General features: G+C 47.4%; 1 protein-coding gene across 1 annotated transcript in view; it reads right to left on the bottom strand.

The window, feature by feature from the left end:
• Positions 1–10,505: 10,505 nt before the first annotated feature.
• The window catches only part of IFT43 (intraflagellar transport 43), a 45,208-nt gene continuing 41,686 nt past the window's right edge, over positions 10,506–14,027 (bottom strand). The window contains exons 7-10 of the mRNA XM_075713046.1: positions 13,343–13,415; positions 11,863–11,938; positions 11,448–11,510; positions 10,506–10,616 (exon numbers count right to left, since the gene is read on the bottom strand). Coding sequence (XP_075569161.1) covers positions 10,506–10,616; positions 11,448–11,510; positions 11,863–11,938; positions 13,343–13,415 — 323 coding nt within the window. The remainder of the gene's footprint in view (positions 10,617–11,447; positions 11,511–11,862; positions 11,939–13,342; positions 13,416–14,027) is intronic.

Raw genomic sequence — 14,027 nt, 5'->3', positions numbered from 1 at the left:
GGACATTAAATCTCTCAGTCCCTAATGACAGCGCTGGAAAGGTCTCTGCCCCAGTAGTGGCTGGTGTCCAAACTGCCGCTGGTTTTCCCCATCCCACCCTGTGGCGGGGCAGAACATTTCACGTGGGCAGGGCTGAGCCACCCTCCCCGGGAGCCGGCAGAGGGTGAGGAGGGGGCGATTTACGGCCATGGTTATTGAGCGGTGTGTGAGCTGTTTGTCACGCTGAGCCCTGGCACCTTGTTCTACCTGTGTTGTGCGTGTTTTATTGGTGTTGAGCAGAGGGAGGCCAGAGCAGAGGGGAGTCTGGGAGGAAAGGCACTCAAGTGAAAAATGAACCGAGCCAAACAGGATTGAGAAAGAGAGAGAGAGAGACATGCAGGGGAAGGGGGTGAAGGGGCCAGATTATAAAACACAAGACAAATGTCCCCACTGGCAGCATGGTTAGGGAAAGAGAGAGAAGGAAGAAATGGCGGGGGGCAGGAGAGGAAAAAGAGAGAGAGAATAAAGACACTGCCTTGTGGCCAGCGCTATCCTAGTGGGATCGGGGATGCACATGTAGTCAGAAAAATAATTCTCAGTTTAACAAAGCAAGAAGAGGGGGGCGGGAGTGGAGGAAAGCTACAGATCCAAATGGAAAGTGCCCCAGGGTGTCCAATCTGCTGGGTTTTAAAAAAAAAAAAATCATTTTGCCTCATCCCCCTCCTTCCTCCACCGGGGAGCCAGCTCCTTCCCCGACCCCCCAGCCGCCACCACCAAAAGGAGTGGGACTGGGGAGAGAGCAGAAGGTCTGTTTAGAATTTCACATCCCTTCCATCCTGCTCCCTTAGTGCTAAACTTTCAAGACAAAAATCATAAAACGAGGTGCTTTGTTGGTGAGGCAGATTCAGAGATCTTCCTGTTAGGAACAAGAAAGGGAAAAGAGAGACAGAGAGCGAGACAGAGAGATAGCTAGATGGAGGGCTGGCTTTGTGCTTGCAACAAGGCACTAAAGGTGCATTTTTAATTAAATTTATACAAAATGTGTCAGTTTTATCTCTATGTTTCAAACCTGACTCTTTTCTATCAAAGTAAAGTATTGATCTTCACTGCCCCAAGCTACCTGACTGAATTAAACAGAATAAATAGAAGAAGGACTGAAAGGGCTTAGAAACAACTGCAGAGAGGCGAATGTTTAATGGCTCCACAGTCATTTGCTGCAATTAAAAAACAAAACCGTTTAGAGGGGCTGTTAACACCTTGAAGTCTGAAAATCCTCACTTCAAAAAAGCCCCAAAACAGCTTCCAGGCAAAACATTTTAATTGCCATAAATACTTCCAACCTCAGCCATCACCGGTGCATGTGCACGTTGTACAGATAGACAAACAGATCCCTGGGCCCAACAGGACAGAACCCACTCAGCTGGTGAGATATAGGCATGCTCTATATGGCACAGAGACACCTCCAGTCAAGAAAAGGCATGTTTCCCGTATGACCCAGATACGTATCCACTTTATGTAAGCAAAAAACCATTTATCTGAGAAGTTAAGGATGGACCCACACATGTATTCCAGGTCTGTTTGCCTAATGTGACATTGCTCCTACTGAACATTATTCTCCAAACTGGTCATACTCAATTGCATGTCATGCAAGTCACAGGCTTCTTACAAAGCTCTCTCTGTGCCTGTGTTATGTCACAAGAAATTGTCACGGACTTTGTGCCACAACCAGTCCCACTCAATTAAGAACTAAGCGTGTTGGGGCTGGGGTACTCTGTGACAAGAGCCTATAGCCCTTGGGACAGACAGGGCTCACAATTTCATTAAAGGCTCTTGACCATCATGTGACACTTAAAAAAAAAACCAAAACAAACCAAGACATTTGCGTGGTTAATCTTAAGGCAATGTGTGACTTACCAAAGCCTTTCTGAATGGCCTGTGCATCCCCCAGCATGGAGGTTTCCCATCCCTACTCTGTGGTCCTCTTCTGCTGAGCTCAGCAGAAGAGCTTGATTTTGGGGACTCTACAGAGACAGCCAGCAGCAGGCTGAAGAGCTCTATTGGCTTCAGGCTTTCACAGTTTGCATTGGAAAACATTTTGGCACATTGATGACTCATCCCTTTCCTTGGGTATTTCTGGGACTAGGGGAGCAGACTTACAGTAGGAAGCCCTTTTTGCAGGAGTTGATTATAGTTTCCTACCTCAGCAGGTGTACTACCAGGTGGGCAGTGTGCTGTGCTGTTCCTGGGTAAGGTGTTTTGTACAGAGACTATGAAGTTTTACTTTGTGCGTTTGAAAATCTGGAAGGAGCTCTATAGCCTGAAACCAGCTTTTGGTTGAAAATCAAAAGAAAGCAAATACACTGCCCTTGTATATCATTTCAGTTAGTTAGTGAAGTAATGTGGCTGAGGCACTGGATGGATGCTCGGAGGCGCTGGATTCAGTTCCTAGCTGTGTCACGGTCTTACTGTGGGACCCTGGAGAACTTGCATTATCAGCCCATGACTCTGTTCCTTGTGTATGAAATGAAGAGCATCCAGTCCCCTTCACACAGGGACAGACAGGGTTTTAAGTTGTTGGCACCAAGTGTTTGAAAGCCATGGAAGTGAGTAAGAGTACCTCTACAGGGCATAGAGCAATACAGAGGGACAATACCAGAGATGGCTTCAAAAGAGCTAGCTCAGATCCCTGAAGAAGAGGAGCCACAGCACTCAATTGGGCAAATCCAAGCTGTTTCTCATCCCTCTGGGTTTGACGGAGTTTGCTATCTGGACTAGCTTTGAGCTAGCTCAGGCATAGCTACAATGGCCTGAACTGTTATCACCCATTTATTTAGCAGGTTGATTCACCAAGCCATACAGCCATCTGTACACATAACCCCACAGGCCACAGGGAGCCAGCCACAAGCTTAATTCCAGTTTGGCTTTGGAGCTCGAAGCACTTAGAAGGTTGCTTGACTTGGACCAAATGCTTTGACAATTTCCCAAGGCACTTTTCTGGCTTTTCAGATAGTTGTAATGATCAAAGCAAGACCTCAGCCTATCATATGGACTGCAAGTCCATCCATTCAAAATGTCCCACAACACCAAAAAAGGTGTCCCTCATCATTTCAGGGCCAAAACCATCCTGAGAATTTTTCTTACTTGGATCTGAAGGGGGGGGGTGATTTTTGCTGAAGGAGCGAGGCCAGATAATAAAAGCTCTGACCAGTTATTAATGCGACAGTTTAGGCAAGTGAGCTCTGCATTTTCTCATCTTTCAAACACTTTATTCAACATTAAATAATGATTATTCGTTGTCTGCTATCAATAACTGGATACAAAACAGCCAGACTCCGTAGTTTATTTTCCAGCACTGGGTGGAAGAGAAGTGAGGGAAAATATTTTCTGTGAGCAGAAGGATATTTCATAGGGAAGCAACAGTATGAATGTCAACAGGCTCAATTCCTGCCTGTGATTGTTACAAAATCACATGTTTTTAAAGGACCTGTTAAGCCATGCGCATGGGTTTGTATTGTGGCGGCTCCCTCACCAACATCTGAACTGCAGGTTAACATTCACCCCAGTCAGCTGAAATGCTCAAAAGCAACAGAAGCACAGGGACAGAAGCCAGCGTGCTCCGCTTGACAGGATTTCAGAGCTACACTCTCGCTTGAGCATCAGGAAGTTCTGCCCTATACCCTTCCTGGGCCCGCAGCCTCTCAGGGGTGAAACAACCCTACAAATCTGAGCCAGTTGCCATATTCTGTAGCAGAGGGTACATACGCATTCAGTCAGTGCTGCAACTTGTGCATCTGAAATGAACCGTTTGGGAACCAACGAATATGCATTTGTAGTGCTAAGGTTGAATACTCCTGCTGCTTACGGCCAAGCTCCTGCTGCTGCACTTCAGAGCGTTTTGCTTTGTTACGGACCCCTGATTAACACTTTCTAAGCATTTCAGCCCACACTCCAGTCACTTTACAGATTGCAATGAATGCAGATTTGAGTTTATGGGTTCATAAAAGTGTGAATTAGCACAACAATTTTCCCGCAGCCTATTTGCACAGCCCTTCCTCAAGTGACCTGTCCCTTCAGACAACACAAATATTTCAGCTCAAGCGAACTGCCTGGCGAGGCATTTTTAAGAGACTAGAACGAGATCTGTGGCCCCAGGAAGCAATGCCTGTGGGAGCACAAAGCAGGAGCGTCACTGTGAAGTCCAGCACTTGGCAACATTAGAAAGCGCTGAGAAGCCAAGTCCTTTAACCCCTGTAGGAACTGCAGTGATCCCAGCAGCCCCGCAGTGCCACCCGTACGGGCTCTGAGCCTGGCATTGCTATTGCCACCCATTCTAAGCAGAGGGGTGAGCAGAGCTCCCCTGCCTGCCTTGCACTGGTGCCTCTCACCTGCAGCGCGGACGTAGTCACGCAGCCCTGCACCAATACACCGGGTCAGACTCAGAGACCCCAAGACAAGCATCTCACAGCACCCCAGTGCTGTGCTTCTCCACACACATGCACCCTAATCTCTTCCAGCCTCCTCTCCAACATCTCATATCTTTGTGCTGTGGAAAACACTGTCACCCAGTAATCTGCCCCTTTGCCTGCTCTCTGCATATCACTGGTGTGATCAGGCCTATCTCCGCAGGGAGGAGGGGCTGGCTGACCAAATTTCTTTTAATTAAAAGAAAAAGGATCAGGTTTATTCCAGATAAGCAGGCAGGATTAAAATAGACAGAAAGAATAGACAAGGGGTGGCTGTCAGCACTCCAGCCAATCCGGCGTGATTATTAATAATGATAAGCAGGAGAAGAGGGCTAATAAAAGGATAATGAAGTGGTCCTGAAAGTGACAGGAGATGGAGCCTGATAAGAAGGCCCGCAGCCTGGAGCTGCTCTGGCCCCAGGGAGGTCTGCGCAGAGCAGCCTGATGGGGCAGACCTGGGTAGCTGGGCACTGAAAGGGAAGGGTTCATCTCCCCAGGGACCATGGCAGAGAGATTAATGGGCTTGGGAGCTCTGGATGCCAGCGTCATGCAGCATTCATGACTAAATCAATCAGGATGCTTCCCAGGCCATGGATGCACGGAGTGTGGGTCATCCTGCCCAGCAAAGCACGGCCCTGGGAGGACTGGTCTTGCCAGGGCAGCCGATCGTGGATCTTTCGTGGTGCCCCACAGCTGGGACCCTGCCTTGGCCCTCACTCAGCACTGCACAGCGCCAGCACAGCCCGGGACTGGGATGCCACGCTTTGAAAGGGAGTGCAAGTGGGAGAAGCTGCTGAGTTGTGGTGCCAGTTGCTGGGAGAGCACAGAAGCAGCATGGGGCATCTCTGCCCTGTCTGGGGATCATCCACTGCTCTGGTCTCTCCTGGCTCTGTCTGCTCTGCAGGTCAGGAAAGTGTCCCATATTCCAGGCAGTTGTCCAAAAAGATGGAAGGATGTGGCTGAAGAAAGAGCAGCCTGTGGAGGGTTGGCTCTGGGTGCCCTTTCCCAAGGGAAAGCTCACACACAGAGCAGGGAGCACAGCCAAAGACTGCCGCAGCCTGGAAACAATGCAGCGCACTCGCCCGTACTAGCTGGATACTGCTCCTGGCCATGGTGCAGGTCAGTGGAGGGGAAATAAGGTATGGAAAATTATTTCCTGGGAGCTATTAAACAGACATTGAAATCCCACCTAACAGCAAATACAACTTCTGTCCTCTCTGTTGAGGAGAGGACCAAATCACCTGTAGAGATGCAGTGGGCAACACGAGCCTCACAGTATGTCAGATGGATGGAGAAGGGAGGACTTGGTCCGGGAATACTGTGAAAGGAGTTAAGGCTGTTTGGGGAAAAAATGGATTAATTTCCATTTGAATCTGTTCTATTCAAATGTCCCTTTCTCCCTCCCAAGTCTACAGCATTTCTCCTTCTTCAGAGCAAGAAAGACTCCGGCCACGGGCTGCGACATCCCGCCCAGGCCAGCAGGCGCTGGGTGTGCGCTCAGCTGGAGCAGCCACGGAGCAGCCACGGAGCAGCCACGGAGCAGCCTCGCCGCCCCCCGCGCTCAGCCATGGGCAGGCAGCGAGCAAGGCCAGAGAGAGGAGCGGAGAATACGGGCTCTGGCTCACGTTGCCTGGCGCTGCGCTCCCGCCACTCTGGGTCATGGCGGCAGATGCTGGGAGCATATGCCATGAATTAATTCCACTTTCCCTGAGACGCTCCGGCGAGAGGAACGGCGGTGCCTTTCCAACTTATTAACATAGGAGCTCCCCCCCACCGCCCATCACTTTGTCACACTTAATAAAACAGCCAGCCAGAGTCCTTTTAACAGGCTCTTTAATGGAAAGTTGCTGGGTCTGGCTTTTTTTCAGCTTTTATTTTCTACATTTTTTTCCAGTGCTGCGTATGCTGTCTGAGCACCAATATCCCCACCACCACTGACAAACTGCACTCTAGTAAGGCATCTCCACCAAGAAAGTCTATAAATATTGTATCTATTATTATAAGCAAAACCAGAGATTCCTAAAACTGATAGGACCTAGAATTAATTTTTCCTTTGTGCACTTCTTTTACTTCATCTGTGATGAGGCTCGCCATTTGCCCGGGTAGTCTATTGAGCTCTGAGCCTGCAAGAGGCTCTCTGTGGGTAGATATTTACACCCATTCAGAATCCCAGCAAGTCCCTGGGCAGACACCCCAGATCAGCTCACTGAGCTAAACACGCTGTTGACAACACACATTTCGACGGGTTTGCAGCTCTTCCTCAGCAATGTATGAACAGAGCAGAACACAGAGTAAGCAGGACGCAAGACTCTCTACATTGAATTCCCATCTTCTAACTGAAGATGGGAAACACTCACCAGGTATTTGAAAGCTGTGTTTGAATCAGGAACTTGAGGTTCCTCGTTTCAAACCCTGATTCTGCCAGAGATTTGTTGTGTGGCCCCAGGCACACCGCTGCACCTCACTTTACCCCTCTGTGATACAGGTCTGTGGAGACCTACAAGCAATTACTGCTCTATTCCTCGGCTAGGGAAAGCCTGGAGGGCTGATCTGAGTTCCTAGGAACTGGGGGTACTGTTCTGAAAACTGCTGTCACTTCTCACCTCACCTGAGGATCAACCAGAGCTACACCTTTGCAGGCTACAAAAAATTCACACCTGCCATTTCTTCCTTTGCACGCTCTTTCCACAGGGCTTTCCAGAAATGCAGGTTCCTGAGGCAGCTTTGTCACAGCCAATACACACTGGTGCATCACCACAAGCCAAGAACTGGCCTGGGCATGCAAAAGCACCTCATCGTTTCTTTTTAGCAAGGACAGTAACAGGAGCGGGTTCTCCTCTGACAGCACCAGGACTTGAGAGAGGAGAAGCAACAAGTCTCAGTCACCTTCCCAGCACTGCAACCAAAACATGACTGTGGAAGGAAGGTGGGTGGGAACAGCTTGCTGGAGAAAAGCCAGGAGCCAGACACTCACCTTACCTCCTCCAGCTGGGGAAGGAATTGAAAAGACATGGAAACAAGTCTCAGTCTATTAAGTTTATTGAAGGAAATTAAAGAGACAACTTGATCACAGTGCACATAAACACTGAAGCAAGGAGAAAATACCTGACAGCGTGGCTTAACTGGTAAGGTGAAAGCATAAGCAGGCTCAGGGAACAGAAGATGAAACTTAAAAAATGAGTATAGAAATAAAGCAGACTTTGAACCATAAGGGCAATTATCTATTAGAAAAACTAACCATGGAAGACTTTCAAATATACTGTCTGCCTTTCTAAAAGACAGGCAAAGCTCAGCCACATCTCACTGGACTCTGCCATGGCAGAGTCTATAGCAGGTCAGACTAAATGATCAAAGCCACCTCTTCCTGCCTTAAAATAGGTGAGGCTGTGATTTTTTTCCAGCCCTACTCTCAAACTCTGCCTGGGTATTTGCTGGGCTCCCAGGGTCCCAGAGTGGGCACAGGCCTGGCCCACACACACTTGCCTCCCACCCCAGAGCATCCCTGCCCAGGGTCCCAAGCCAGAGAGGGGCAGCCAACATCACCCAGCCCCAAGCACACTCTTACAGGAGATTTTATGCAGCTTTAGAGCAGCTCCTCCAGCATAATGTGACCACAGCTCATCAGCAAAAGCTTCATTCAACTCCCACTATGCTTTTCTTGTACTCTATTCTCTCTTGGCTCTCCACCAGCACTGGCTCTGGCCTCACTCCCCTCCAAATTTTATGCATACTCTGTTCCCAAATCATGCAACCTCCTTGCTACCCTTGCCCCTACCCTGCCTCTTCCACAAACCCCACTCTTGCTCCTGGCCTCCTCCTCCCTACACCCTGCCTCCAATGGCCCTCCCCAAGTCCTTGCCCATTCCTACCTCTCACCATATCCAGGAGGAACTCCGGGGTCCGATGTCCCTCCTGCTCTTGTTTCAGGGGCTGCTTTCATCTTCCTCTTGACTCCTGAAGGGCGTGTGTGGTCTCTGAGGGGCTGAGCACCACTGCACAGCCCAGCTCCTCTTCTCATTCCTCCCTGCTGGGAGAGCAGCCAGACAGGAGTGCTCTGCCCACCCAGGATGATCAGAGCAGCTCTTGGAGGCAGAAGATGGCTCTGCGAGCTTTCCTGGAGACAGCCCAGGATTGTTGGTGCAGCTCACAGCTGCCAGAGGAGCAATAGCTTTGGCAGGACTCCGGAACAGAGCACTCAGTAGCTACAGTCCTAACTACTGCTTAGTTATCCACTCCTAATGCTCCACACAGCCAGCCATGCCACCTCCCTGAGCCCTAAAGAAAATGCAACACATAATATGCCACGTATCACACACCGTGCCTCAGAGGCTGGGCAACCAGAAACATTGTAATAGTTCACCCACTCTTGTGCCTCAGGCCTGGGCATTTTCAGCTTTTATGGTCATTGAAAAATGGGTTGATTTGCACTGGGTGACTGCATGGTTTTATGAGGTGACCCAAAAGTGCATGGTCCTACAGTTTGCAATTGAGAGGAGAGTGCCTCTGCTTCCTCTGTGATCTTTGAGGGATGAACTGAGCAAATCCATGTCCCATCCCCTCCTCCCTTTACCATTTTCTTCCTCTCAGACTGACTTGTTGGGTTTGTCTGATTTACTACACTACTTTAGTTTGCTGAATTTAATTTTTTTTTCCTGGAATGTAGGAAGCATTCCAAGTTCTCTTTGGCCAGGAACTACAGGTGTCGGAAAAAATAGACGCTAGCTCAGCTGGGAAGTTTCTGTTCATACCAAAACAGGCTTCTATACTCAGAGAAAGACTTTGGGATTATCCTCCACACACGGGCCTCCCAAGCTTCTGTCTCACCTAGTTTTCTAGTTATAGGGGAGATTTCTTGGTTGTAAAAAACATAGTGTCTCCTTGAGACAGATGAGCCTCCCCTTATTTTGGTGATCCCAGCCTGGGACCCAATTGCTTCTCTCTGGTTGGTAGAATTGTTTGGCCTATCAACTCTGATCTGAAATTTTGCAGAGTACAGAATCCACAGTGAGTTATTTGACCTGTCCTGCTGTCAGTAGAAGAGTGGGAATGCAGTGCTCTATTAGACCGACCAAACCAGCTAAGAAAAGCAGCCCAGCAAGCTTTGCTCCCAGCACCTGCACTGTCCCCCAGAAGTATATAGCAAGATTCTCCAGCAGGACAAGGCTTTGAAGGGCATTGGCTTAGAAGTAATGTTACTGTTTCCTGCAAATAATGACCACAGTTCTATGGGGACAGGGCATCAACAGCAAAATGGATTTTTCTTTAGATGACAATAAGAGTGGGTTACTTGGTTCCAAGGAGACACCCACCAGGGAGTTACCTTGTTTCAGAGCAGCAGGCTCCATTCTTTCACATGCATGGAATAAACAGTATTTTCTTTGCAAACTACCTATTGCCTGAAGCTATCTCTGTTCAGGCTGTGATCTCATCTGATTGCAAAAGCTAAGCAGGCTTAGGCCTGGTCAGAACTTAGCTGGGACACCTCAAGGGAAAAAAGAGGTGCTGTAAGAAGCCGTGTTGGCAGTTTAATAGGTGATGCCTCTTCCTCTGAGTCAATACAGAGGTAATGTTCCAGGACAGAGGTTTAACTAGCAGGGGATGGCTGGAGGCTGCTGGATGAACTGTAAAATGGGTATCCTGACAACTTGTGGCATCTGTTGTAAGGAAAATGGTAATCTTGATGTCCTAGGCAAACAAATCCTACCACCTTAAGCCACCAGTGAAAACCACACTCCATTGTAAGATCGTCCACCCCAGAGAGGCTGCATTTTGGTAGAGGAAAGATCGACTGTTGCAGTTATCTCTAAAGATGCTAGTGAGGTGGAAGTGACTGTTCATAAGTAAATATTTTATTGTGTTTAGAATTCTTAATCTCTTTTGAGAACAAAGATCTTTATTACAAAATACCCAACACTTCTCCCGAGCCGGTTTTCCTATGAAGCAAGGTCCTATTTATTTTCATGTCTGAAATAAATTCTCAAATACAAACAAGTGAATAGAAAATTAAAAGTGCTAAAATATTTACAATGGATGCATGTATGAGATGTCTGGTGAGCCAGTGCTCTAGGACAGACTGAGGTGGTCCTCTCTCTCAGACTGTCCCAGGTCCCACTCAGTCACTAGTTCTGAGGACACCTCTGTGAAGAGATGGTCCCAATCCCAGCTGACATCATCCTACCAAAAGTAAAAAGACAAACATGCTGAAATGTTACTGGTGACACCCAAAGGTCTCTGAATGATGCCAAATATTCAAGATGAACAGCAAAGAGACAAACTAAATGGCAGCTGCCCCTGCCAGGGAAGTCCCAGATTCCGTTGGCTAGAACAGGAATCCTAGCCAGAATAAAATGTGAAGCCATGCTACAATTTAAAGATTTTGACAGAATTATTCATGTACCAAAATTCCATAAAGCATAGATTTTTTGATACTTGTTAATCTTAGATACTCCCAGGCAGGGTGTAAAGAGGAGCCACAAAAATCTTCCACCCTTCTGCACTTCTGCTGAAGCATCTGCAATTCTTGAGCTGCAGAAGTCCTTTGTTGGAAGTCCTGACCTCTTGCCCCCTCTAGTTGTACTGAGGTTGTTCTGTCCTGCTTCAACACATCACTGCCCAAACCCCGCATGCTTTCTACCTTTGTCCCTCTGTACTGCCCTGCAGAACTACCTAGAGCTCATGGTGGCTACCAAAAGACAATACACAGAGCACTGTTTCTGCAGGGATCTGTGACAGTGCTAGGCCCTTCACGTTTTCCTTACTAGCTCTTTCATACTGAAGGAGACCAATCATAGTGATGCCATAATCTCATACAGAGAAAGCCCTATATATCTTTAGAAATAATCTGCTGCAGAAATCAGACCTTCATTCTCTTGGACAAGGTCCTCTTCACAGGCTCCTCCTCATCTCTCTCCTCCACCCCACCAACAAAGGCTTACTTTCCACATGTAGTCTGAGACACATAAGAAGCTTTTGCCTTGTTGGTGTTCCCATGAAAGAAAGACTCACCTCTCGTAGTTCATGCTCTGGAGCCAAAACTTTGGTGAGAAGCTTCAGGTCAACCTCTCCATCCTATGAACACACACAGTCACAGTCTTACAGACAGTGAGAAAGTGGACACCATCATTTCACCAGATAGATCTTGCTAGAGACAGACACAACATTTGCCTCATAAGGGACATATACTTTGTCCACAACAACAGCAGGAGCCTCATCTGAGCAGCAGATACTGTACCCACACTATTTACAGACACAAACAAGCATGAAAGCCACACTGCAGAGAGGAACAGACTTGAAAGCAGACTGGAAGTTGTTTGGATGATAGGGCTGTGTATTTTATGCAGCTGAGCATTACTGTGGAGGATGATGGGAGCCTGGAAGGAGAGGAAGTCACATCAGTCACTCCATAGCAACACCCACTTACCAGAGTCTGAAAGGCAGCATATTTCATAAGATCTTTGTCCAGGTCGTGGTAGGTCAGCACTCGGTTCACCTGCACACTGCAACCAGAAACGGTCAAAGAACAAGCCTGAGTAAGTGTGGAAGCACATCTGAGGAGAAGGGTGGCATGAACAGGAACCTGGTGACACTCATCTCAAGTGTCCACATGACGCATGTGGACTCTTGAGATGGGTGTCCCCAGACAGAAGCAAATCTCATTTGGTAACTGAAGAGTCATTGACAAATCTGCATGCCAGGCTGTACACATGCATAAAAATGGGATGTGGAGTGACCACAGACTCCCTCAGAGAAGCCAGCATGCCAGAGAGAAGATCCACAGACTAGCTGCAAGGGCCAGAAAGAAAACGGGAACGTAGTGAACATTGGGACAGCCCCAGCAGGCTCTGAGAGCCCCAACATACAAGCTACAGAACAGTAGGGACCTTGTGATTTCCATGTCTGAGCTGAGTCACAGCTATCAAATACAATTTCTTAAGATGTAGCCTCCAAAGAGAAAGACGGGGTAGGGGAGTAATACACTGTTGTGCCATGCTTCCCTTCACAGGTGATGCAATACTATAGAAAAGACCTATATTATTTTAACTTCTGTTTGTGTTTGTCCATAAAAATTACTTCTCCTTTCTATTGCAGGGAGACTATGGATACAGGAGGAACAGATGGGATTATTAAAAAAAGAGAGAAAACAAAGACATGAACTCTGGTGAGAGACAAAGTAATTTTAAATTTTCTACTATAAAGTGTCATTCATTTTTTTTAACAGCTATTTAATTACAATACCTACTCCATAGTTGTGAGCGAGGCATCTGTGGTCAGGAGTAAGATATCCCACCCCTCAAATAAGGGTCAGTAGAAATTCCAGTCTGTGATCTTGGCAATAGGCCCAACAGGGGAGACAAGACTTTACTGATACATTTAAGATAAAAGCCCCAAAATTTTCATTTTTTAAAACTTGTTGGTCTCCCTTGAGCTAACCCCAAGACTATTCTGATAACACCTTCAAACAACAGGATTGTACTTTGCAAATTAACTAGGCACTTGAGTAAGAAGGATATCCTGTGGAGGGCAAAGCAGCCTATGACCGCGCATAATCAAAGTGGGTGTGATAATAATGTGTACTGGAGGCATCTGAGGTTATACAGGCAACCTTAAATCAAGCAATTCTTAACTTTTGAGAGTTTGATTTTGCAACATCAAACATGCTACTCTAATGTAGTTTTTGTATATATAGAAAGACTATGCAGTAATTGCTTTCTCTGTGTAACAGGAAACAAGAAATTTGCACTGTTCAGCTTGGATCCCCACTGCCACAATACACAGCATCGAATCCTGCTGAATGGCACTGCCACTGATGTCCAGAGAGCATGAGATAAGATGGAGTTTAATTTCACCAGCCATTTCGCACTGCTGATGACAGCCTCAAGAACACCTGGCAGTGCGCTTACCTGGGGGGAGCTGCCATTTGCATGGCCAGATCTTCCTCCTGGACTTCCTCCAAGTCAGGGATCACGGGAATGTCTGCAACAAGAGAAAGCAGCAGCTGTAAGTGGGGAGTGTTATGCTCTCCTCTCGCTAGAGACAAAGGTTCCCTTGCTTCACAGATATGAAACAGCCTGTTTCTTAGTAGAGGAAAACACGAGAGAGTTATTTAGCAGTGATTAAAAATATATTGTTTAATATTAAAACAAGGCAATAAAGCTTTGAAGCTTGGGGTCAAAAGAAATCTTGCAAGAGGAGCAGATTTGGTCTGGCTAGGACTCCATAGCCATGCAACATGCATTTGAACACAACCCTGAAGCTGAAAGAAGCTGGCTGCACTAAACCCTGCTGCCTACTTGCCGTCATCCTAAGACTGGCAAGAATTTGCTTCTTATGAGATGTGTTCTCATTTGCTCAGCTCAGCCACCAGTCACCTAGACTCTGTTAGAAATGAAATGTGGGGCAGAACTGAGAGAAGCCATGTAAAACTACATGCTGAAGGAGCTGCTGGCTGGGTCTCAGACTGTGCAGAGGCCTGTGACCTTTCCTGATAGCTGAGGAAGGAAGCGCTGGTGTCTAGCAGATACAAAGACTAGGGAAGATGCACCTAGTTGTAATGTCATAAACCTTTTTGTGATTTCTAGCATGACC

Source organism: Pelecanus crispus, chromosome 6 (genome assembly GCF_030463565.1).
Source record: "Pelecanus crispus isolate bPelCri1 chromosome 6, bPelCri1.pri, whole genome shotgun sequence".
NCBI classification, from domain to species: Eukaryota; Metazoa; Chordata; class Aves; order Pelecaniformes; family Pelecanidae; genus Pelecanus; species Pelecanus crispus.
Note: the sequence above shows the minus strand (reverse complement) of the source record. Positions and strands in the feature narration are given on the sequence as shown.